At 58.9% G+C, this 20,236-nt stretch overlaps 7 protein-coding genes across 7 annotated transcripts; 4 read left to right on the top strand and 3 right to left on the bottom strand.

Annotated features, from left to right (window-relative positions):
* Nucleotides 1-867: 867 nt before the first annotated feature.
* JN550_012849 (uncharacterized protein) lies at nt 868-3,399 on the top strand (the record flags this gene model as incomplete). Its single annotated transcript, XM_049311370.1, has 1 exon — nt 868-3,399. One exon carries the CDS (start codon nt 868-870, stop codon nt 3,397-3,399), a length of 2,532 nt encoding a protein of 843 aa, XP_049165176.1.
* Nucleotides 3,400-4,096: 697 nt separating this feature from the next.
* JN550_012848 (uncharacterized protein) lies at nt 4,097-5,574 on the bottom strand (the record flags this gene model as incomplete). The annotated part of the gene is made up of 4 exons (XM_049311369.1): nt 4,097-4,705; nt 4,876-4,936; nt 5,029-5,408; nt 5,512-5,574. The coding sequence occupies 4 exons, from the start codon at nt 5,572-5,574 to the stop codon at nt 4,097-4,099; spliced, it is 1,113 nt and encodes a 370-aa protein (XP_049165175.1).
* A 953-nt stretch (nt 5,575-6,527) lies between these two features.
* Nucleotides 6,528-9,365, top strand: JN550_012847 (uncharacterized protein; the record flags this gene model as incomplete). Its single annotated transcript, XM_049311368.1, has 2 exons — nt 6,528-8,757; nt 8,815-9,365. 2 exons carry the CDS (start codon nt 6,528-6,530, stop codon nt 9,363-9,365), a joined length of 2,781 nt encoding a protein of 926 aa, XP_049165174.1.
* A 298-nt stretch (nt 9,366-9,663) lies between these two features.
* On the bottom strand, nt 9,664-10,097 carry JN550_012846 (uncharacterized protein; the record flags this gene model as incomplete). The annotated part of the gene is made up of 2 exons (XM_049311367.1): nt 9,664-9,800; nt 9,869-10,097. 2 exons carry the CDS (start codon nt 10,095-10,097, stop codon nt 9,664-9,666), a joined length of 366 nt encoding a protein of 121 aa, XP_049165173.1.
* Nucleotides 10,098-11,087: 990 nt separating this feature from the next.
* On the top strand, nt 11,088-13,490 carry JN550_012845 (uncharacterized protein; the record flags this gene model as incomplete). The annotated part of the gene is made up of 4 exons (XM_049311366.1): nt 11,088-11,244; nt 11,573-12,025; nt 12,270-12,610; nt 12,729-13,490. 4 exons carry the CDS (start codon nt 11,088-11,090, stop codon nt 13,488-13,490), a joined length of 1,713 nt encoding a protein of 570 aa, XP_049165172.1.
* A 1,779-nt stretch (nt 13,491-15,269) lies between these two features.
* Nucleotides 15,270-16,464, top strand: JN550_012844 (uncharacterized protein; the record flags this gene model as incomplete). The annotated part of the gene is made up of 3 exons (XM_049311365.1): nt 15,270-15,631; nt 15,869-16,076; nt 16,333-16,464. 3 exons carry the CDS (start codon nt 15,270-15,272, stop codon nt 16,462-16,464), a joined length of 702 nt encoding a protein of 233 aa, XP_049165171.1.
* A 744-nt stretch (nt 16,465-17,208) lies between these two features.
* On the bottom strand, nt 17,209-18,671 carry JN550_012843 (uncharacterized protein; the record flags this gene model as incomplete). Its single annotated transcript, XM_049311364.1, has 7 exons — nt 17,209-17,349; nt 17,403-17,547; nt 17,609-18,071; nt 18,197-18,284; nt 18,367-18,477; nt 18,559-18,590; nt 18,659-18,671. The coding sequence occupies 7 exons, from the start codon at nt 18,669-18,671 to the stop codon at nt 17,209-17,211; spliced, it is 993 nt and encodes a 330-aa protein (XP_049165170.1).
* Nucleotides 18,672-20,236: the final 1,565 nt, after the last annotated feature.

Genomic DNA, 20,236 nt, shown 5'->3' with positions numbered 1-20,236 from the left:
CGAGACGAGACGAGACGCTTATCTCGACCGTCTCTCTGCCAGCGTCGACCGGCTGGCTCACGGTCAAAATCCCTGGTACGTTCGACGAAACAATCCCTCTGCCGTTCTTTTCTGCTTGAGCGCTGCGCCAGTAGGTTCTCATCCTCTCTGCGCGGGTGCCGTTTTTCTGTTACTACTACTACCACCTTCTCTCCCGTCTTGCCCTTTTGTCGTTGCCGTGACACTGCTGCTGGATTGCATCGCCTCGCGCGTTGCCTCGCCTCCGCCGCCCTGGCCCTGCTACGCGACCTGCCACAAGTTCCTTCCCCTCGCCTCTTCCTCTGCCTCGGGCTCACGGATCCCCGCGCGCCGCCCGTTGAATGTGTCATTCAAAAGATTGTGTGATGTGTGTGAGACTTGTCGTTGGTCGTCCCAAGACCCATCTGCCTGACACGGAGCCGCCTGATGGCATCGAGGGCGGAGCTGGCCTATAAGAGTCAATAGCCGGACTTGGAGGCATCTCGAGTCATGGGCACCAAACCTTCAGCCGTCCTTGTGTTTCAGAGAGCACGCGGCTCTTGAGACCTCCACCTTTTCCCACTGCCGTCCCACGCGCCTAGCAACGTTGCCGTGCCTATCGTCGTGTTCATCAGTTTCATGTATCAAGACTAACCGATCGCGTCCCCCAGACTTATCTTGGCCCAGAGCCTCGAACGGTTGCTAGCCGACTCGAGACCAGAGGCTATAGACCGTTTGTTCGACCGTTCGACCCTATCGGACGAACCCCTCGTCGGGAGAGGTCGATAGTCCCCTGTACTTAACAAACGAGCCGCCTTACCGAACCGCTTCTCCCTCCGACCCTACCCCATGTCTCCGTAAGCCGAACAAATGGACTCAGAAGACGGGGAGTTCTTCATCAAGCAGCTGGCCAGCTTCGTGCGCACGCACGAGAAGGCGCTGGCCAACGCTCTACAGTTTAAGAGGCAGAACAGTGGCCCCAGACATGGCTCCTCGCAGAGCGTCTCGGCGCTGCCCGCCATGTCCCAGTCGTCGGCCCCGCTGCCCGAACGGCCCTCGACCGCGTCTTCCACGTCCGGTGGCCTGGCTGCGGCACTGTCCCTGGGCTCCTTTAGCTTCACCTCGCATAACATGAAGCCCGCCAAGCTGGCACTCACGCCGCACCACCTATTCTACCTCCTGTCGCGGTTCGAAGAGATGGGAATCAACGTTGGCCCCATGAAAGTCCGCCTGGAGAATCTGCATGACACTTCGAGCTCTGCCAACTACGTGTCTTTTCTCAGCTCCTCTCAGCGTACTCGCAGCTCTGACGTCGTCTCGATACGGTCCGTCTCGAGTGTGAGGAGCGTCATGTCAGGCATGTCGGCTCTCTGGACCAGTTTCGGTCTCGGAGCTAGCATATCGGCGGCTAGAAACGAAAAGCAGAAAGCTGCCCTCGCCGCCGACCTGAAGTATCTCTACTCGGCCTTTACGAAGATCCCCTGCCTCAGGTTTGCCCCGGATTGGCGTGCCAGGTTGATTCGTGGATACGAGGAATTTCCCTTCGACTCTGCCGTCCCGCTCTATGTTTTCAAGAACCTCCAGGCCTTGGAGATCAGCGGGATCGATTTCAGACAATTCTTCGGCTGGGATCGCCTCGCAGACCAGGTCCGGTCGCTAACACTCAAGCGTGCGGGCATCGACGACCCTGCTGATATCCTGATTGACATCGTCTTGGACGATATGGATAAGAGGCGCCGGAGGACATCCAAGAACCAGCACTCGCCCACCATACCCAACCCAAGCCCCCGGAGAAGTCCGACCATGGCCCATGCTGAATTGCACAGATCTGGATCAACCCCAGGCTCGCCCAACCCCAGGGGATCTCTTGGAGACCTTCCGGTCGGCTCGCTTGGAACCGATTCGTCGTCCCCTTATGGTAGCCGCCGCCCTTCGGTGGCCAGGATCGAGACCGATGAGCCACGATCTCCTGGAAAGTCCGATCGCCCGAGGAGCCACTCCCCTTCGCGCCCTGCCAGCTCTCGCCACCACACGGCGCCAACCACCAGACATTCGTACAAAGTCAGGCGGTCCGGCTCTGGCAGTTCCCACTCAAGCCTGTCCGACTCGTGGCACAACTCGAGGAACAGCGCATCTAATCTGTTGGGCATGGGCATACTCCCGGCTTCCAAGTGGCGTTTCCTGAAGCACCTCAGTCTAGCTGACAACTCATTGACTGCCATTCAGGCAACAAGTTTAACACCTCTTGCCAACACTCTGTACTCTTTGGATCTGTCGTCAAACTTGTTCACACAGATCCCTGACAGCCTGGCAACGCTTACCGCGCTGCGCGCCCTCAACTTGTCACACTGTATGATTGATTCATTGCACTCGCTGACGCGCAACCCCCTGCCTGCCATCACTGCTTTGAACCTCCGCGCCAACCGCCTGCAGTCTATCGCCGGGGTCGAGAAGCTCTATCCCCTGGAGAGACTCGACTTGAGAGATAACCGTTTGACTGACCCCATGGAGCTGGCACGCTTGACCGGCATTCCCGACATTCGAGAGATCTGGGTCGAGGGGAATCCGTTCACTCGAAGCCACCGGGACTACCGTATCACCATCTTCAACCTATTCCGAAAGACACCCGGCTATACTGAGGATGTCATCATAGACGCATCTGGCCCGACATATTCCGAAAAACGATATCTCGTGGAGCGGGTTGATGTACCAGCAGCTGTTCCCGTAGTGAAGCAGCCCATGCCAGAAGTACCTGCCGTGGACGTCAGCAAACCAGCCATCGTCTACGATGCACCCAAGGCACCTGCCGTACTGAGGAAGGAGCGCCCAACGCCCAAGGCGGTCGCCAGTGAGATCAACACAAGCTCGACACGCCGGAAGCGGACACCCAAACGGAGGATAGTTGACCTGGCGACGAATGATCCGGCCAAGGCGGCCAGTCAGGCCATCAAAATCAAGGAGCTGGGGGCAGACAAAACCTCGAGACCGGTCGGTACAGAGAGCAACTACCGCATCTCCCAATCGCCGGAAGCACAGAGACCGATATCGACAGAGATGAGGTCGTCGAACTCGTTCAACCTGCCCGAGATTCCCCGTTTTGACTCGAGTGCGATCTCGACGGTGTCTCCCACCTTTGGAAGTGACACCATCCCCAGCCAATGGAGAGACAGCCAGGACTGGAATGCCAGTGGGGAAATCTATCGGCAGAAGATCGAAGCGTTGAGGGATAAGGTTGGCAACGGGTACCTGAGCGTTCTCAACGAAGAGAGCTGGGAGCCAAACCGACCTCCTATTCCTACATTTTCAGGCGATTACGCCCCGGCTTCTACCATCCGACCAAGTCTAGCTAGTCCGCGGACGACGAGTGCGCAGACAATCACAAGCGGCCGCACACTCGGTTGATCCAACGGGACTTGGTCATGTCACTCTCGACCAACATCTTTGGGCTTGGTCAGCCTACCAGAATACCCCATTTTGTGTTTTTTTGCGCTTGTTTCTCTGCACATTATACACCATTGCAGCATTGTTACACATTTTTGTTTGAGGTCATGGAGCATAGCGTCGCGGCGTTTTTGGAAGGGTTGATTTTGATCTGAGGGGCTTGACACGGTTGTGCATTTGTTTGCTTCCATTTTTTGCAGAAGATACTCCCCCCCTTTTTTGTGCGCTGGATTTGGTATGACAGGAGACCAGTTGTTGGCTCGCATCAGGTTAGAGTGGTGGATGGCGGTCTCGCATGGTGAGAGATGCATCAGGAACACTTAGACTCCAAGAACGAAGTCGAGGATGAGAGCAGGAGCCCAAGCTCTCTCAGCATCTGGCTTCAGGATAGGCGTTCAGGTTGTGGTATGAGGCGAGATTGCAACGTCTCTAACGATGGTTGGGATTTCCAGCATTATAGTACACTGGTCTGCATTGAGACAGGGGACCACTCAGTAGAGAGACGGTTCCTCGGCGCCATGGTTAATCAAAAACTTGCATTCTCGCGGTGTCCTCCTACTTTCTTCTGCTTCTAGCATCGGCATCAAAGTGACTTTGATAAATTGCAAATACGACTATACTTAATTCACCAAAGAGCCCTTCCCGTATGATTTCACGATCACTTCTGCTGCAAAAGCCACCTCACCCCCACAACTGTATCCTCAACGAACTTCTTACTCGCCTCGAGCCCCGGATAGTTCGTCCAGAAGTAGTGGCCCAGGCCGGGGTACAGGTCCACCTTTGTCCGCACGCCGGCCTCCTCCCTCAGGACCCTCTCGTAGATCAGCGCCTCGTCCCTCAGCGGGTCCAGCCCGCAGACCTGGAAGTACGCAGGCGGCACGCCGCGGTGCCCGCGCTCGCCCTGCCGGCCGTAGTGGAGCGGCACCATGAGCGGGCTGTCCGGGTCGGCGCCGAGCCTCCGCAGCATGCGGCGGCCCGCGGCCGGGTCGTCGCCATCGCCGCCCAGCTTGAGCACGGGGTCCCGCGCCGGCGTCACCGCCGGGTGCGACAGGTACTCGGCCCGGTACGCCGCCGGCACCAGCCCCGGGTCCAGCAGGCACGTGATGGCCGGCACGCACAGGTACTGCCCCGTCAGCCCCGGCGACAGCCCGCTGTCCCGCGCCACGTGCGCCAGCACCGCCGCGATGTTGCCCCCCGCCGACCCGCCGCCCACGACAAAGCCCGCGCCGGCCGGGTCGGCGCCCAGGGATGCGGCGTTGGCGGCGGCCTATTTTTGGCGGGCGCGCCCGCCGTGTTAGCTGGGCGGTCGTTATCCTTCCTGGCGGAGCGGGGATGGGGAGGATGGGGATGGAGGGATCAGGATCGGGAGAATGAGACGATGGGGGCGTGGGTGGCGTGGAGGGATGTGGAGCAGCGGAGGAATGGAAACTTTCTCACCCATTGTAGCGCATCCCAGGAGTCGTTGATCCAGGTTGGGAAGGGGTGTTCCGGTGCAAGCCTGCCCTTGAACATCAGTCATCTCTGTCTATTTCTGTGTCTCTTCCTTCCCGTTTCAGATAGACGTCGAGGCGCAGCAGCATTGTCACATACCGGTACTCCACATTGACGCAGACAGCGCCGAGGTCGCGGCTGAACAGCCGGCAGTTGACCTCCTCGTCCGTCAGGTCGCCCATGCTCCAGCCGCCCTCGTGGTACATGACGATCAGCGGGCGGGCGGCGGCTCCCTCGTCGGTGGGGGGCGGCAACGGCGCCGTGGGCCGGTAGATCCGGACCGTGATCTCGGCGCCGTCGCGCACGGGGATCCGCCGGTCCTCCTCGTGCACCTGCTCCGGGATGGGCCCTGGCAGGTACCGCAGGTGGTGCTTCTCCCGCAGCGTCGTGGCGCGGTGTGCGCGCTTGGCCGCGTGGTCGTCCCGCCCGTAGTACGGGTCCGACGGCTGCGGGTCCCGGACCGGGTTGCGCTCCAGCTCCTGTTACATGGGTGAGTTACTGGGGACTTTGATCTTGGTTGTGAATGCGTAGAAAATACAAAAGAAGGGAGGGAAGTAGGGGACAGAATGGAACGAGACTCACGGCCAGGAGAGCGGGGTCCGGGATGCCGTAGGAAAGAAGCTCCTCTCGCGTGCGCGGTGCCATGGCTCTTTGGACTTGATAGTTTATGACAGCTAGGATCTCTGGTCTCGTATCGTATGCCGGGTTGGCGACGATCTAGATTGGTAAAAGCATATCTGCGAAGCGGATGGGGCCGCTTTCTATGGAAACAACTGTATGCAAGCTTAGCTCTGCTCTGATCGACGTCATATGCTCAACCACCCTTAGTCGGCATTAGGAGGGTCCTACCAGCACTCGATCAAGCACGGGCGGAATAGAAATGAGAACTACCAAGTGAAAAGCAGAAATACAGCCACATGCTTAAAGCGATAGTGAATAACATCCTTTGTCAATCTCCAGGTGCAAAGATCAAACATGATCCCAAACGAAGCGTTAACAACATTGCATTTTGGAGGCTGCGGAAACCACTGGGTCACAACAAGGGTCAGATGCTGCTGTTGAATGGCGTGAATAGATGCACTCACAATTACATGTCAATTATTCTGAGCCTAGATCCGGTGCACTCTTGAGATGAGAGACCTCCGTTCTATAGCACGGATGAATTTACAGAATGTCATCAAATGAACCTTGCGCTACCAGAGATAGTGGGGGAGTATAGCGGAACATGAGCGTTAGTCACCCCGCCCAGGATTTCTATAGCGATCCGCGCTAGGCCAAGGGGGCTAAGCTAGGGGGTCCATGGGTCCTGTGGCTGTGCGCCTGCCAGGTACCTACATCATCGCCAGCGTTTGCCTTCCCGCATGCTGCTCTCCAGCGGGCCGTGTCAATTAAAAAAAAAAAAAAGGCTGCCCGACGCGGTCCATCACCAACGCGCATCCTCAGCCTGCATTTCCGCAAGCGCATCACACCATCAACACATTTCACCACATTAGCTTAGACCACTGCGACGAAACTATCGATGCTCTCTCAAGCTCATCACCGAACCACCGAGAGGAAGACCTGAGAGTCCTCCTCCGATGAGCGCCACGGACGCGACCATGGCTGCCGATGGGGAGGAGCAGGCGCAGGGGCTAGAGCAGGAGCAGCGCATGTCGGTCGACCAAGAAGGGGAACAGGCCGCCACGAGTTCGAGCAGCGACGATGACTCCGATTCCGACTCCGGTGAACCGGCAGCCCCGCAGGTCGAATGGCTGGCGACGGGCCGAGAGAAGCGCTCGACCGCCGGGAACCGCATGAAGTCGATGCTCGCCGCAGAAGAACCCGACGACGATCTTGAGCTCCTGTTTGCCGAGGTCGAAGGGGAGGATGCCGGCTTCACCGATGTCGACGACGGCGACTCGGATGCCGTGATGGATTCCTCGTCCGACGACGAGGATGCGCAGGAGAACGCCGACGAAGACGAGGGAGAGCGCGAGCTCGAGAGGCAGGCCCGCGAGAAGCGGCAGGCGGCGCGGAAGCGCAAAGCCCAAGAGGCCATACCCGTCAAGTTCCGCAAGAAGGTCAAGATCAGCACCCGGACCGCCGCCCCCGCCACCGCCACCGACTCGTCCGCGTCGACGCCCGCACCCAGGCCCAAGAAGAAGTCGGAGCGCGCGAGCTGGCTGCCCACCCAGGCAGACATGCCCACGAGGGCCTCGAAGCGAGAGACCACCATGCTCAGCAAGGAGCAACTCCACCAGCAGATGGTGGAGCGCGAGGCCAAGCGCCTCAAGCAGATCGAGGCCATGGAGCGCAAGGCGAAGCGCATGGAGGCCATGAGGAAGCCGCCCAAGACGCAGGCCGAACGCCTGGCCGAGGCGGCCATCATCGAGAAGAGGAACGCGAAGAGCCTGAACCGCTGGGAGGAGGCCGAGAAGCAGCGCGAGGAGGAACGCCGGGCCAAGCTGGCCGCGCTGAACAACAGGCAACTGAGCGGGCCGGTCGTGACGTTCTGGAGCGGCGTGGGCGAGTGGGTCGACGGCAAGCTGAAGCACCTCGGGAAGACCGTCATCATCGAGGAGAAGCCCATCAAGAAGCGTGTTTCCATGGCCGGCCCCGGCAAGTCCTCGGATACGCCCGCCAAGGAGGACGCTGTCAAGGAGGAGCAGGCAAAGGATGCAGGTTCTACGACAACCCAAGCCCCCAAGCCAGCAGACAACGACAAAGCTGCAGTTCCGTCCGAGACAGCCGATAAGCAGACGCCGGACAATCCTAAGACGGCAGACGTCCCCAGTGAGCCCTCAGATCAGCCTGCGGCTAGACCGGAAGCTGCTTCTACGGCCGAGGCTGTGAACGCGCCGGCCGAGTCACAGACTCCAGAACAAAAAGATCCGAAGCCAAAGGCTCCAGAGTCGGAGGCTGCAGGATCAGAGGCCCCAGAGCCAAAAGCTCCAGAAGCAAACGCTCCAGAGGCAAACACCCCAGAGTCGAAAGCTCCAGAACCAGAAGCTCCAGAACCAAAAGCTGCTGCTTCGGTTCCTGAACCTCCGGAGGAACGGCCGGCGGAGACGAAGGTGATGGAGAAGACACCTGCGGAGACGAAACTTCCAGAGACAAGGCCGCCAGAGCCCAAACCTCAAGCGTCAAAACCGTCTGAGATGAAAGCCCCCGACTTGCAGCCTCCAAGCACAAGCCCCTACACGACGAGCATGTTTGCACCGCCGCCGCAGCCACAGAGCTCACCGATCATGAAACCTCCAGATATGAGCCGGCCGCCGAACAGCTTTCTGGCACCACCTCCTGGGGCTACGAAGAACGGGCTCTCGATGCCTATGCTTGCCTACGGCTCGCCAGTCAATGCCCCCTCTCATGGCTTGGCACCTCCCAATACAGCACAGAGACAGTCGCCATTGTCTATGCCGCAGGCAGCTGCTCGACCTCCTCCACTATCAGCACCTCCACCACCACCTACACCTGCAGCATCACATACAGCACCCGTGCATACTACACCATCCCAATCTACACCACATGCTCCACCCTCGCACACTGCGCCATCCCGTACGACGCCAACACCCACACCCTCACCAATGCCCCGTACAGCATCTGCTACAAAGCCCGCAGGGCAGCCGCCGGCAAAGCCTCTCAGTAGCCTCAAGCCATCGCATACGAATGCGGCTAAGAAACAGCAAAGTGTACCGGATTTACCACCTTCGCCCCGCCCACCACCACCGCCTAATGGCAAAGCCACCTGCAACTCTTTCATCCTGCAGAACTTTGATGAGAATGCCATCGAGCAGAAAAGCGTACAGCAGCGCATTCTGTTTGGCAAAGAGACGGGCAAGCTCGCAAGTGAGTCTTTCCACGTGCCCAAACTCGAGATGTAGCAAATATTAACCCATGTTACAGAGCAAGCACCGGCGCCAAGGTGTATCATCACGAACAAGGTGGCAAGGTACAAGGATCCCAAGACGGGCCTTCCGTATTACGACTCGAGAGCATACAAGGAAATCCAGAAACTGCAGCGGGGCGACTACAAATGGAGCCGATTGGTGGGTGCTTGGGTTGGTACGGGAGCATCCGCCGCCCAAGGAGTCCCGGCTCGGTTTCTCGACCCCAACGCACCCGCGCCTCCGAAGCCGGTTCCCGTCAAGCAGGAGCCGGCCAGCACCCCTAATCAAGGAGCGCCAGCCGGCGTGACGGCGTCAACACCCAGTAAAGGGGTTGAAAACGGACAGTCGGCCAAGCCCGCGACCCCTGCATCGAGCGCCACTTCCACGGTCACGCCAGGGGCTACGGCACCTACTCCAGATGTAGCGGCAGCGACCGCCAAGGCCACCACTCCTTCGTCGAATCCGCCGGCTAGTCTTGATCAGAAGGCTCCAGAGCCCGCCCCATCTGCTGCGGCAGCAGAAACGGCGCCTGTGCCGGCTGCGCAGCCTGCTCCAACAGCGGCATAGGAGGGGCGTTAGAATATCCCTTCCAAAGGGGCTGGCGCTGCACATGTTGTACTATTAGATGTAGAAGCATTGGGACATGAGAAATGACTAGGGTAAACAATGAATTTTAAAAGCCCGTGAATGGGGCCAATCCGATACCACAAAACTACTGACAATCAAATTCGATGACCCCTTTGCAAGAAACGCCTGTGACACCGTAACTCCTCGAATGCAGATGCCCGCTCGCTTGTGCCGTGTATGTACAGCACGCGAAGAAAACCACCGTATATCCCGGAAGCCGAGCGTCCCCTCCCGATCTCTACCTCTTCTTGCCCTGCTTGCGGTCGCTGTACTTGGGGAAGACGATCTTGGACGTCTTGCGCCTCTTGGCGATGCGGCCCTTGGGGTTGCGCTTGCTCGCGGACGCAGCCTTTCCGCCGTCGATGTCCATGGCGGCTGTTCGCGGGACGTGTTAGTTTTTGGTATCTCCATACGGCGCATTTTTTTTCTTCTTCAACACTTACCGTCTTCGGCGTCGGCCTCGGGGGCCTTTTGTTCGCTAGCGCTCTCGTCCTCGTCGTCCACGATCTTCATCTCGTTCTCCTCGGGCTTCGGCGGCTTGGGGGCGGCGGCCAGCTCGAGCAGCTTGGACGACAGGCGCTCCATGCGGGCGGACTCGACGGGGCCGAAGACCTTGGCCTTGAGGCGCTGGTTGTTGGCCTTGACCGTGCTGGCGCGCGAGCTCTTGGCCATGGTGTCGTGAGGGCACGGTTGTCTTTTGGCTATAGGGGGTTGTTGGTTGTCTTTGGGACGTTGGCTGTTTTGCTGCTGCAGCAGATGAGAGAGTCTCGCGCGGCCGTTATCGACTGTGCAACTTTTTGGTGGGGCTTTTTTTTCCCTCTTTTCCCAGTCGGTGTTCTTCTGTCCGCCTATCGAAGAAAAAAATTCCCTGGCAGGCCTGGGCGCGGCTGCTTATCGGCTGCCGTATCGGTTGGAGAGCCTGAGAGTTGGGGTCCGCCGTGGAGAACGAGCTTACAGTACAACCTATCTACTATCTACAGGCCCGACAGGCCTGACAGGCTAGACGAGGGGCGCCAAAGCACGAAGCCGATCCGCTACGCCCAGGTACTGGGTGGTCGGGGGACCCTTGAATGGTGCCGAGGTCGCAAACGGCAGGCGGTGTCTCTGGTTTCGCCGCCCCCGGGCGAACTGCGACGACAGGACGGGAACAGGTATGCAACGGGCGGCAAGGCTGGCTGGCTGGCTATAGACTTTTTGCATGTAGATACGACCTCAGACCACCCCCGTTCTGGGGATACCGCTTCAGCCTTCTGCACTGCTCACGAGGGCGCCCCGGGCCTTCTGCTTTCAGCCCCATCGAATCTGTATACCCGGATTCCGGTGAATAGGATCCTTGGCTTTGACTATAGCCTAACAAAGGCCCGCCCGCCGCCCGCCTCCCCGGTTCGCCCACGCACGCACGCGCGCAGCCTCTGCCCGGGTCGTCCGCCCGTCGGACGCCGTGTATTGCCACAGCCTGCTCCGGGTTTCTGGGGACACGACGAGCCCACCCTATACCGCGCCCGTGTCCGCGCCGACAGCGCCGGTTCGAGCTTGCCTCGCGCTTCTCTTCCCCCCATGCGGCAACCAAAACTCCCGCCTCAGCACCGCCCACGCCTCAGCCGAAGCCCAAGAAGCCTCACGCGACGACGGTAGCCAGGCCCGTCCCCTCCCCCACCCACGATGGCTTCCAACGCCAACGCCCAGACCCAGAGGGACATCTCGTCGCTCTATGCCCGGGTCCAGACGCTGCTGGTCAAGCAGCTGCAGAACGTCTGCCAGGTCAGCGGTCTTAAGTCGAGCGGTGTCAAGGCCGATCTGCAGAAGCGCATCCTCAACGGTAAGGAATCCCCGATCCCCAGATACTGCCCCCTTTCCCCCCCTCTGCCCCTCCGTTTCGCGCTCAGTTCACCTCTGCGCCGTGTGTTCGCGCCTGCCCAGGCACTCACTCTCGTATATCGCGCCCGTTCACCCAGGCGACAAGACCTAGACTGTCATGTGCCCAAACAATCACAACTTGACTCTTGACCTTTCCACTCTACTCCTCCATTCCCATCCACCACACCGCCCCTTCATTCTCGGTTCAGACGAAAATCATCCTGGATCCAGACAGTATTCCACACCTTCTGAAGAACGAGCGCTGACAAAGGCCTTTTCTCCCTCCGCAGCCCTGTACGAGAATGTCAATGCCGACCCGGCACAATACGGACACATCAAGGACGCGATCAACAACGTCATGGCAGGCTCAGGTCGCCACGTGAGCAACGGCAGCTCTGGAGCCGGCGGGCCCTACGGCCGGGCAGGCGGAGGAGCAGCAGGAGGAGCAGGAGGAGCCGGCGCATTCTCAGCAGCCCCGACCACACACGCGACGGCGCACCCGCCCGTCTACGGCCAGAACAGCTTCAGCGGCTTCGGCAGCCAGGGCCGCGCTGGCTATGGCGCAGGAGGAGCCGGCGCATCGGCTTCCGCGCCGCAGCGGCCCGGTACGATGCCCTTCCGCCCGTTTACCTGGCACTCTCCTTCCCCGTCCTCAGGTCTAATCTCGCGTCCAGCACTCCAGTTCAAGGCCAGCCCCTTCCACAAGATGGAGCAGATCCTCGGGAACGTCCGGACACTTGAAGGTAAGGTTCACCTCCTGGCTGGTTTCCATATCTCTGGGCGACGATCTCGTTCGCATGTGCGCCACTTCTTGACGAGAGACATTTGAGCTTCTTGTTTCCAGCCTGGATTACCGCTTTGAAGCTCACATGTCAAGGATTCCCCTTTTTTTGCGACAGGAGAGGGCGAGCCTTCTGACCGGTGGCACATGATGCTTCTCATTTTCGTTCGCCTCGCGCTTTGGCCATGTGCTGATTTTTACTCCAGTCATGTCGCAACATCGCAACTCAACCAACATTCCCCTCAAAATCAGCGACGTGCCAGCTCTTGCCCGTTGTATACATGACAAGACGTTGCGCGTCATGGTCTTCTGCGCCGCAGATGACCGAGGACCCCAGGACATCGCGTTTCCCTACCAGTCGGAGCTCAAGGTAAACGGGGGCGACATCAAGGCCAACCTGCGAGGCCTCAAGGGCAAACCTGGGTCGACGCGGCCGGTAGACATTACCAGCTCGTTGCGCCTGGACAAGAACTCATACGTGAACAACATTGAGTTTACATATGCGTTGACCACTAAGGTGAAGAAGCACCAGGCGGCAGAGAGACAAGTGAGCATTGATTTTTCTCCCGGATCCAAGTGGTGCCCATGCTCACGTTACCCCCTGTCTCTTCTGTTCGTTTCATTTGGCTTTACGAGTAGTCTGTTTACTGACTCATGAATTGTAGAAGTTCTATCTGGCGCTGTATCTGTGCAAGCTGGTCCCAGTTGACGAGCTGGCGGCGAGGGTCAAGGGCAGGAAGATCCCCCGAGCATCCGTCATCAAGGAGCTCACCAAGGCAGCACACGACCCCGACGTTGTCGCCACGTCTCAGGTCCTGTCTCTCAAGTGCCCTCTGACCTACGGCAAACTGAAGAACCCCTGCCGGTCCACCACGTGCAGCCACATCCAGTGTTTCGATGTCACGTCGTATCTCTATCTCCAGGAGCAAGGCCCCCAGTGGGTGTGTCCGATCTGCAATAAGCCGGCGACGTTTGACAACCTCGCCATTGATGAGTACGTGAAGGGTATCTTGGACAGTACGTCCGAGGACACAGATCAGGTCACGATCGAACCTGATGGGCAGTGGGGCACAGAAGGGCGGAAGGAGCCCGAGCCCAAGAGGCCTCGAGTTTCGGGGGCGGCGTCCATGACGAGTGTCAACCTCGACGACGACGACGACATTGTGGCGCTCGACGACTTTAGCATCGTCAGCAACCGCACCACGCAGACACCGAACCGCTCCATGCTCGGCACGCCGGCTGGTGCGGCCAACGGGTCCTCATCGACGCCCAACGGCAGCCGGAAGAGACCGGCCGCCGAGGTCATCGACCTGACGTTGAGCGACGACGACGACGACGCGCCTCTCCACGCGCCCAAGCGCCAGAACTATGGCACGAGTGCGAGCTTGACCTCGACTCCGGACTGGAACTACGGCGCGACCTTCTAGCGCCCCATCAGGGGGAACGGCGCACGACGAAGAAAGGAAGAAAGAAGGGAAGGAAAACTTGTGCATTGTATTAGGCGTTGGTGGCTAAGGATGGCATCTTTTTACGTACCTTGAGGGGGGGAAACACGGAGAATTCCCCCACCCGGATATACCACGAGTTTTCTTGCAGCGGACCAGGGAGAAGAGAAAAATGGGAAGCCTTGCTTATGATGAACCCACCCCCCGGAAAGGAAATTGCATAGCTGTGCCATGCAACATGGTGCGATGGATTTGTTATTGTTGTCATGATCGTTTCTGGATTGCTCCTCTTGACCTGTGTATCTACCTATTTGATGACCAAGGCAGTGAGAGAGAGAGACTGGGTGTGCGAGATAGAGAGGCTGCTTCACGTCGGATTCCCAGGGTGGTCTGGCAGACGGGCATGCTTGTCCGTCTACTTATGCAAGCCACCCCGTTCTGCCAAAAGTGTGTTGGGCGTATCGGTCGTTGCGCTGGCCTGGCCCGCTGAGCTGCTCGGCAGCCAATATACTGAATCTATATCACGAGCTCGATGAGGGGTGTGGTGTCTGCTGGCGTGGGGAGTTGGTTTTGGGTGCCGGCGCAGGTGAAACGCAACGTTATGAAGCCTATTTTACGATCTCTCGGCCGGGCGTGAACTTGAATTACTGGGTTCCTAGTACTATGATTTTAGCACGGGACCACGCGAGGTTTAACACTAGAACAATGGGAAACGGAAACCCTCTCTCACCAAAGTATGTCGAATGCAGAGATGACAAGGGCTGCACGGGGCATTTCCAAGGCTGGGTTTGTTGGATTGGTGTGCATGCGTTGCTGAACTCCAGGCCTCTTATAGGACATGCAATGGATATTTCCCTAGGCAAGTAGATCAGATACTAAGAAAGGGGCTATAGTAAAAGCACCCCGCTAGCTGAACCCCAAGGGTCTTTCCTGAGGCAAGAATACACTTTTCCAAAGGTTTTCTGTATAATCTTCAAGATAGGGGGACCAACTCACATTTCACGAAATCTAGATTATGCTGCAGCATCTTATTTTTTTTAGCCTGCTCAAATACAACCAGGGCTGCCCCCCAAACTCTCTCCAGTTGAAAATGCCCCCCCCCCCAGACGCCAGACAGAGGGCGCCCCACCACCACATAGAAGCTCCCCCACAGAGCCGCCGCGTCGCCAGACCGGGCCCCTCGTTCCCTTGACCTCACCCCCTGGGCCCGGCTCAGAGCTTCAGCCCTATCCACTCCAGACGTCAGTCAACGTCGACCGCCGCCTCCAATCTCTCAGCCTCGCGGGTCTACCCTTGACTTTGGGCGCGTTACCAGGAAAGCCGACCCTCCAATTCACCCTTTGCATACACGTCTCGGGTCTAGAGAACAGCCAGCGACTCCGATCATATTACCAACTTGAGCGAGCCTCAATTGCGACGACGGCCTTTCGCACACGCACATACCTCCTCCCCCCCCCCCCTATACCTCGGGGAACCACAGCGCCGGCGTACAAACCCGCAAAGCTGCATACGGCACATAGCCCGGGTTCTTCAACTCGACCAATGCGCCGCCGCCCATAGCACAAACACGAGCAACAGCAGCGCGCCCGGGACTTGAAACGTGGTAGAGACAAGAGGCACCAAGAACGAAAACCACCAGCACCATCACCACCACGCTTCGCACGCACCAGACCACAAACCCCCCCCGGCTTCGGCGGCCGCGACCTGCAGGAGCGAAACAGACGACCCAAAAGCGAAGAACAAGAAAGCAAACAGGCAACCATGTCCTTCGACCAGCCCCTCCCGCCCTTCAACGCCTCGGACCCGACGGCCACCTTCCTCAACTCGTCGTGCCTCGACCTGCTGCTGATCGAGATCGTGCCCATGGCGTACCGGCTGGTCAACGAGCTGGACGACGCGGCCGAGGTGGCGGCGGCGGACCGGAGCACAGCGGCGGGGGCCGGGACCGGGACCGGGACCGGGACGGCATCCAAGCAAGGAGCAGGTGGTGATGCCGCCTCGCTGTCGACGACGGCCACGGCCACGGCGACGGGCAGGAAGCTGGACGATGAGGAGGAGCGCGATGCCGTCTTCTACCGGCTCGAGACGCTGGGGTACCGTGTGGGACTTGGGCTCGTCGAGCGGTGAGTGTGTGTGTGTGTTCATATTGCCCCCTTTGCCCAGCGTACAGGTCTCTCTCTCTCTCTCTCTCTCTCTTTCTCTACGTGACCTTATCTCTCCGTCTCTCTCTATGGCCTGGGCGCCCCCCTCCCCTTTCCCTCCTACGCTACCTGATTTCGTCCCAACAAAACCGGAAAAGAACAAGTGAGGGAAAAAAGGAAAAGGAAAAAGTGCCGCCGCTGATTAGGGGGCCAAACCAGCTTCTCGCGCGACCGGCCGCGCTTCAACGACACGCTCGACGTCATCAAGTTCCTGTGCAAGGACCTGTGGACGCTCGTGTTCCGCAAGCAGATCGACAACCTCAAGACCAACCACCGCGGCGTCTACGTGCTGACGGACAACCTGTTCCGGCCCCTGTCGCGCATGAGCACCGACGCCGGCGGCCAGGCCGTCGTGCGCGCCCAGCCTGTGAGTTTTTTTTTTCCTTTCCTCGCTTCCTCTTTCTGCCTTCTACTCTTGTCATCGACATTTGCTGTTCAGCCTCCCTCTGTATTGTCCCACTACCCCAAAATCTCGTGTATCTCGTACGTCTCCCGTCTTCTTTATACGAGACGAGCGGGACGACAGAACATGATTATCACACAAACCAAACCAACAAACAAACAAACACGCCGAAATCCCCATTACTGACACGAACCCCGCGCCGCCGGGGGGGGTCCTCCAGTTCCTGTGGTTTCCCTGCGGCATCGTCAAGGGCGCGCTGGCGGCGCTGGGCATCAACGCCACGGTGCAGGCCGAGTCGAGCGAGCTGCCGGGCGCCGTGTTCCAGATCAAGACGATACCGGCCAAGTCGTGAGAGAAGAGAGACGGAACGAGAGAAGAAGATTAAAAACCCCCGTTCCCCCTTTCTACGCTTTTCTCGTCTCTTACCGAGTGAGGTCGGAGGGGACGAGGTTTGGGTGTTCTTCTGGCCTGTCCCGTCTGTCGTATATCCGGCGCCGCCCGAAGGCAAGACTAGGGATTTGTGGCGCAGCTTGCCAATGTAGTAATGCACGACGCCGGAGGTGGGCGCGGGGGCATGAGCGGGGTGGAAAGCATCTAGATGGAGTGATGGCGTTCTATGGCGTTTATGGCATTTGGTGAATATCTACATGAAGATTTGTTTGCCTCCCCGTTTCCCACCCGAATCCTTTCCCGTCTGTATGTCCATCCGTGCTTCTGCCTGAGCTCTCGTCCCTCTCAAACCGTCGAATCCTCAGCCCCCCTTTCCACCGCCACCATCCCGTCTCGGTTCGCCGTCGTCAGAGCGCCAAGCGCTGGGCGAGTGTAATTCCGCGCGGGGGGGATCAAGATAAAAGGGGTTCATCACTCGGGAAGGGTTAAATTCCTAAGGACATCACGTTTACAGCCTGGGGAGAACGCATGCTATCAGTCACCGGTCTCGTCATTTTATCGCTCAAATCATGCTTTTTTGTTTGTCTACACACCACGCCGTTCCATAGGCAAACTGTGTGTCCCATGAACCCATCAAGAATAGGAAAAGGCGCAAACGTCCGCGAGAGACCTCGCGGTCTGGGGGGGAAAGTCAGATGGGGTAGATTTACTTCTGGGGAGGGTTGTGGGCAAAGTTGATGCCCTTCTCGATGTTGCCCTTCAGGCCCTTGATGGCAGCGTCCAACAGGGTCTTCTCCTTGTCGGTGATGTTGGCCAGGATGTCGGTGGCCTTCTCGGCACCGTTGGGCTGCGAAAAACCGTTAGTCCGGGCTGTGGTCTCTGTGAGGCCATTGCACTTACGCCAAGCTCCACGGGCACGGAGAAGAAGTCGACACCGGTCTTCTCGGCAATCTCCTTGCCGCCGGGGACACCGGGGAGGTAGATGTAGCTGGGCTCTACAAGGCCCTTCTCACCCTTGATAGCCTTGAGGACCTTCTCGGCGAAGCTGGGGAGGGAGGGAAGTCAGTCAGCCGGCATCAGCGAGGACGGGAAGTACATTAACGTACCGGAAGCCAGCGAAAGCCATGGACAGAGTGGCGGAGCCAGCACCGTCCTTGGCCTTGACGACCTCATCACCACCGAACTGGACGCGGTTGACCAGAGCATCGTACTTGTCATCGGGGATGGAAACGCCGGGCTTGACGGCGCTGAAGAGAGGGACGATGGTCTCGCCGGAGTGGCCTCCGATGACGGGGACGGTGAGCTCGGAGCCGGTCTTCTTGCCAGCAATCTCGGCAACAAAGGTCTCGGCACGGACAATGTCGAGGGTGGTGACACCGAAGAGTCTCTGGGGGTTGAAGACGCCCTTGGCCTTGAGGACCTCGGCGGCGATGGGGACGGTCGAGTTGACAGGGTTGGAGATGACCAGGATGTAGGCCTTGGGGGCGACCTCGGCGGCAATCTCAATGAGGCCCTTGACGATGCCGGCGTTGATGTTGAAGAGATCGTCACGGGTCATGCCGGGCTTGCCTGCGAGTCCGTGTAAGTCACAGTGGCGCTGTGGACACCCACCCAGCCACCCGCGTACACACGGGAAAACTGCAGCTGGCGCCGTGGGGTCTGGGGTTTGGGGACGGGGTTTTTTTTGCACGTACGGGGAATGCCAGCAGGGATGACAATGATGTCGGCATCCTTGAAGGCGGCCTTGCCGCCCTCCTCCTTGGGCAGGTAGCCGGTGACTTTCTGGTTGTTTCAGATGCGTCAGCCACGAAGATCCTACCTGAGAGCAGAGGGGAGGGGTTGGAGGGGTAAGGGGAAGTCTTACAGCAGTGGAGGAGATGTGGGAAAGATCAGTAGCAACACCCGGGGTGTTGACGACATCGTAGAGGGCGAGCTCATCAACGAGCGGGGAGAGCTTGAGGAGGAGCGAAAGAGGCTGCCACGGGTGCGTGTTAGTCGTCCGGGCTCCCGGATGAGTAGGCGGATTAGTTCAAGGGACATGGGGGAGGGGACGGACCTGGCCAATGCCGCCAGAGGCTCCAGCAACGACTGTTCGGTAGTGTCAGCGATTCGATCTCGAGATGAGCAGAGAGGGGGACAATTCGTTGGTGACATACCTGCCTTGACCATTGTGACTGAAGTGATTCGTGGCTGAACGGGTGTGAGTGTTAGGTGGGGGGTTGCGGGCGTGTTGGGAGTCGAGCTCTAGAATGCGGGGTCAGAGAAGATCAAGATGCAGACGAGACACGGTAGAAGACGTGTGGACTGACGATGGCAGAAAATGAGAGAGCAGGAGAGGGGGAGGGAGAGATGGCGCGGACAATGTGAGAAGAATATCAATGGAGTCGGGAAGGGGAGAGGAGGGCCAGCGGACTCACCTGTGCTTATTATAATTCACGCGAGCTTCGGGACGGGCTGGCTGCTGGCTGCTGGTCTGCTTGTCTTGGGTTCGGGTTTTGGGTTTTGGGGGAAAGGGAGCAACCACGATGGCGGGGCAGACCAGCAGCCAGCCAGCAGCCAGCCAGCAGCCCGCAGCGTGTACCTAGCCCGAAAGGTTGCTCTGCTCGTTGGGAACCGAAGCAGAGCAAGCAGCTCTCTGCCCTGGGGCCGGGGGCCTGGCGGGCGGGATCCTCACAAGCTCCTGCAACCGCCATCCCACATCCACAGGGACACACAGGCACCCCCAAGCCCTGTTTCGGCCTAGTGGACCGGGGTCCGAGTGGCATCCATGGGATGGGAGTGCGCGACCACACTGACCCCGCCATCGCCATCGGCCCAGATACATTCAGAAGTGCTTTTGCAGAGCTCAACAGTCGTCGTAGCTGCTGCCAGCAGAGTCAGGTGCCCGATCCATTGGACACCGGACTGCAGCATGCACTCGCCAGCGCTTGCGCAGCATTGGATTCGCATTCCCCTGTTCCAGCATCTATCTGTCCTGTTTCCCGCCCAGCCATCGGGAGGCTCCAGATTCTAGATCCCACCCAGCCTTGTAACTGCGTCTCTGGTGTGCTTTAGATCCCGAGTGCGGATAGCTGGGTCTCACTCGAGGACCACCTACCTGCCTTGGACAAGACACACACACGTACACACACACACACACACACAACAAAACCACCCGAGTGAGGGTCCAGCCAGCCTGCCCATCTTGTCTTGCCGACCCGATCATCGTGACTATTGCCGCACCGTTGCCGGCGCACTAGCGAGCCGCATCGCCCATTTGCCCATCCCGCACTTGTCGTGAATCTTCGTGTCCCGAGGTATTATTCACCCTGCCCGTCTACGCCTCGGGCGGGACCGGACTCTGGACGACAATATCTCGACCACGGCATTCCGACTCTATCCACCCGTCGATTATCGTGCGGATTCTCGTCAGGAGTACCTACTGTACAGTCACTACTCCCATACGTAATAAGGATTACATAGCACGTAGCCGGACCATGTTGGCGGCGACTCCCAGTCAATCCACAATTGGGCTGTCCCGCCGCCGAGGAAACAAGCTGTGTCACATGGCGCTCGGCATTGGGTGAGCCCCATGACGTGATGAAGCGCAGCCGCAGTTTCGAGGCTCCACGCCCGTGTAAAACAATCTTTTGACAATCAATGACAGGAAACGCTTGGCAGCAGACTGTGGTCCGAATCCCAAGTCGTCTCCCCACCAGGTTTCCAGCCTTCGCCTCTGGATGGAGCAGCAGCAG

Source organism: Neoarthrinium moseri, assembly GCF_022829205.1.
Source record: "Neoarthrinium moseri strain CBS 164.80 chromosome Unknown scaffold96_Wmoseri_CBS_16480, whole genome shotgun sequence".
NCBI lineage: Eukaryota > Fungi > Ascomycota > Sordariomycetes > Amphisphaeriales > Apiosporaceae > Neoarthrinium > Neoarthrinium moseri.
Note: the sequence above shows the minus strand (reverse complement) of the source record. Positions and strands in the feature narration are given on the sequence as shown.